This window comes from Orycteropus afer, unplaced genomic scaffold (assembly GCF_000298275.1).
Source record: "Orycteropus afer afer isolate SDZICR_OR568_19922 unplaced genomic scaffold, OryAfe1.0 scaffold00056, whole genome shotgun sequence".
In the NCBI taxonomy this organism is placed as follows: domain Eukaryota; kingdom Metazoa; phylum Chordata; class Mammalia; order Tubulidentata; family Orycteropodidae; genus Orycteropus; species Orycteropus afer.
In genome coordinates, this window is record NW_006921643.1 from 7,378,183 (window position 1) to 7,382,594 (window position 4,412).

The 4,412-nt window shown below is 44.2% G+C and overlaps 1 protein-coding gene across 1 annotated transcript; it reads left to right on the forward strand.

Moving 5' to 3' along the window:
* The first annotated feature begins 1,323 nt into the window (after window positions 1-1,323).
* LOC103195455 (protocadherin beta-12-like) lies at window positions 1,324-3,720 on the forward strand. The gene has a single exon (XM_007939034.1). The coding sequence runs from the start codon at window positions 1,324-1,326 to the stop codon at window positions 3,718-3,720; it is 2,397 nt and encodes a 798-aa protein (XP_007937225.1).
* Window positions 3,721-4,412: the final 692 nt, after the last annotated feature.

The window sequence follows — 4,412 nt, forward strand, 5'->3', positions numbered from 1 at the left end:
TTTTTGTTCTATGATTGTTGCTTTTGTTAGATGCTATCAAGTCACTTCTGACTCATAGTGATTTTATGTACAAAAGAACAAAGAACAAAACACTGACCAGTCCTGCACCACCCTCACAATCAATGCTACCTTTGAGACCATTGTTGTAGCCACTGTGTCAATCCATCTCATTGAGGAGCTTTCTCTTTTGCATTGATTAGGGGAGAGAATCTCTCTCCCTTTGTATTCCTTGCCTGAAAGAGAATGCAGAGGAGGAGGTGGGAGGTTTGTTATATCGTGGGGATTGTTAGCAGTATTGCAAAATAAAATGTATATGAACTGTTGGATGTAAAATAATATCCTTTGTAAAATTGCACCCAAATCACAATAAAAATTCTAAAGAGAGCGAGAGGGAAAGCAGGATGCCATAGTTGTGGTTGACAGAAATTTCAGAAATCTGAAATTAAGCAGCCTTAGGGTAAGCCTGCCTTAAAGAAAACTAACATATTTGTATTCATGTATTTATTAAATAATTTTGTATGTTATGAGAAACTGAAAGTACATTATGAATTTACATAATGTCTCTTATCTATCTCAATATTTTACTTCATTACTATCAAAGAAATCTACAGAAATGCTTTCTGTGTCATAATAACATCTATATATGTTTCAAGTCATGATCAATCCTGTTTCAGATCCTTTGTGAGAACTTCTAAGTGACCCATGCACAATTTTCCTTTCCTTTAGTACCTAAGGAAGGCTAAGTAGTACTGGAATTTCATTCAGTTTAACAATAAGATACATGCTTCTTGTGTCAGGCTTTCAATCTTCTCCACAAAAAAAATCATAGGCTTCTGGAGCTCGGGAATCATGTCTTGTATTTCTGTATTCATCACAACAGAGCACATTTGGTTATGTGCAGAGTGGGGAAGGATACTCAATAAAATGCCAACTGCATCACAACCTATAGAGAATTTAAGGCACTTAAGATGGAATAGCTAATGTATTTGTAATCACATGAAGAATAGAATGGATACAGCAATATTCGTTTCTGGAGGACATCTATGTGAATGGAATTTTGGCAGAGTTCATCAAACTGCAAAAATCTGTGGAGACACGTGGTGGCGCTGCAGGATAATATCACAAAAAAATTACACTCTATAAGGTTTTGGACACTGTTACCCACTGCACACAGAGAACTGGGAAGACAGAGCAGCCAGAGGTGACCCAGAAGGTGTTCAACGGGGCTAAAGTCTTAAGACCTCCAAGGGTTTGGTGAACAGCACAATTCCCGAACGAGGTAGAGCTGAAGTGATTCTGCAGGAAGCCTTTGGGAAAGGAGCTATGGAGAAGCAAGGGCCAGGCACTCTGCGGATAAGGCAAGTCCTGCTTCTCTTTGTTTTTCTGGGAATATCTCAGGCAGGCTCTGAGCCAGGGCGCTTTTCTGTGGCAGAGGAAATGCAGAGCGGGAGCTTTGTAGGCAATTTTGCAAAGGACTTGGGACTGGAGGTGGGGGAGCTATCTTCACGGGAGGCTCGGGTGGTCTCTAAAGACAACAAACAACATTTGCAGCTGAACAGAAATACCGGAGATTTGCTCCTAAGCGAAACACTAGATCGGGAGGAGCTCTGTGGCTCCACCCAGCTGTGTGTGCTGCATTTGCAGGTGTTAATGCAAAACCCCTTGCAGTTTTTTAGAATTGAGCTCGAGGTCACGGATATAAATGACCACGCTCCCGTTTTTCTGGAAAAAGAAATGCTCCTAGAAATCCCAGAGAATAGTCCCGTCGGTACTGTGTTCTTATTAGAAAGTGCGAAGGATTTTGACGTGGGAATCAACACTCTGAAAAACTACACAATCAGCTCCAACTCTAATTTCCACGTTAAAATGAGAGTCAATCCAGACAATAGGAAATACCCAGAGTTGGTTTTGGACAAGTCACTGGATTACGAAGAGCAGCCTGAGTTCAGTTTCATCCTCACTGCTTTAGACGGTGGATCTCCGCCCAGATCTGGGACTGCGTTGGTTCGGATAGTGGTTGTGGATATTAATGACAACTCCCCTGAATTTGAACAGCCCTTTTATGAAGTGAAGATTCCAGAGAATAGCATCTTAGGCTCACAGCTTGTGACTGTCTCAGCTTGGGATTTAGATTCAGGAACAAATGGGGAAATATCATACACTTTTTCTCATGCCGCAGAAGATATTTACAAGACATTTGAAATTAATCAGAAGTCTGGAGAAATTAGTCTCACAGCACTCTTGGATTTTGAAACAACTGAATCATATTCAGTAATTGTTCAAGCCACAGATGGAGGTGGCCTTTTTGGAAAAACAACAGTGAGAATTCAGGTGATGGATGTGAATGACAATGCTCCCCAAGTCACTGTATCATCAATTACCAGTTCAGTCCCGGAAAATTCTCCTGAAACTGTGGTTATGGTGTTCAGTATCCTAGATAGAGATTCCGGGGACAACGGGAAAATGATTTGTTCTATCCCGGAAGACCTCCCATTTATGCTAAAACCTACCATTGAGAATTACTACACATTGGAAACGGAGAGAACACTGGACAGAGAAAGCTTAGCGGAGTATAACATCACCATCACTGTCTCAGACTTGGGCAACCCCAGACTCAAAACCCAGCACAACATAATCTTGTCGGTGTCAGACGTCAATGACAACGCACCGACCTTCACCCAAAGCTCCTACACCCTTTTCATCCAGGAGAACAACAGCCCCGCCCTGCACTTCGGCAGCATCAGCGCCACAGACAAAGATTCAGGAACCAACGCTCAAGTCACCTACTCGCTGCTGCCTTCCCAAGAGCCGCATCTTCCACTGGCCTCCTTGGTCTCCATCAACGCGGACAAAGGGCACCTGTTCGCTCTGAGGTCGCTGGATTACGAGGCCCTGCGAGCTTTCGAGTTCCGCGTGGGCGCGGTCGACGCTGGCTCCCCGACGCTGAGCAGCGAGGCCCTGGTGCGCGTGGTGATCGTGGACGAAAATGACAACTCGCCCTTCGTGCTGTACCCGCTGCAGAACGGCTCTGCGCCCTGCACTGAACTAGTGCCCAGAGCGGCCGAGGCGGGCTACCTGGTGACCAAGGTGGTAGCAGTGGACAGTGACTCAGGCCAGAACGCTTGGTTGTCCTACCAGCTGCTCAAGGCCACGGAGCCCGGGCTGTTCAACGTGTGGGCGCACAATGGCGAGGTGCGCACCGCCAGGCTGCTGAGCGAGCGCGACGCGACCAAGCACAGACTCGTCGTGCTGGTGAAGGACAATGGTGAGCCGTCAATGTCGGCCACCGTTACGCTGAACTTGCTCCTGGTGGACGGCTTTTCACAGCCTTACCTGCCGCTGCCGAAGTTGGCCCCAGACGAGTCCCAGGCTGACTCGCTCACCATCTATTTGGTCATTGCGTTGGCGTCAGTCTCCTCGGTCTTCCTGTTCTCTGTGCTCCTGTTTGTCGCTTTGCGGCTGTGCAGGAGGAATAGGGCAGCCTCGATGGGTCGCTACTCGGTGCCTGAGGGCCGCATTCCAGACCATTGGGTCGACATTAGCGGCACAGAGACTTTGTCTCAGAGGTTCCTCTATGAGGCGTTTCTGATGGGCGGTTCAGGGACAAATGAAGTGAAGTTCTTGAAGCCGGTTATCCCCAACTTCCCACCCCACGACCCTGGAAAAGAAATAGAGGAAAACCCTTCCTTCCGCAATAGCTTTGGATTCAATGTTCAGTAACCTAATTGATTTTGTATTCCACATGTGTTTTATTTTATGGCATTTCCCAACCAATGTTTAATTTCCCAAATTTGTGTATTTAAAATTGTACTGATATTACTTAATGTTTTCTCATGTTCTCCCCCACTTTTGCTTTTCAATGAAATTTTATCTTTATTTGTGTTTGTAATGAGATTGTAATTTCCTCTCTAACCCAGGAGAGCTTGATAATTATTTTGCCTTCTTAAACAACACTAAATCACCCCCACCCCAGTTAAACTTTACGCACAATTATGCTTATTGTAAAATAAAACTGACCACTTTGGAAGTAATACAAAAGTTCACACATTTCTTTGATTATTTTTTGCTGTTTTTCTTATGGTTTAATAATGAGCTGCTATTCAGAAATGTCACTTTTCTTTCTTTAGGTCTGCTGCATTTTCTTGATTAATGACTTTAAATGTTTATTACTACTGAAAATAAACCTGAACAATCATGTCTCATGATGCAACCATAAGTACAATCATCTAAGTAGAATGGGCCAGAAAGCAACTGTCTTGGTATCTCTTTATACATCCTGGAAAGTGGTTATGAAGGCATATTAATACTGTGGACACTCACAGAATCTTAGGACATGAAATTGTAGTTTTCCAAGTGCCTTCCCAATGTCACAAAGCTCTAATACAATCCAGTGGAATGCAGGAATATGAATA

Coding starts and splice junctions, on each gene's coding strand:
- LOC103195455 (XM_007939034.1), top strand. CDS start 1,324: ATGGAGAAGCAAGGGCCAGGCACTCTGCGGATAAGGCAAGTCCTGCTT.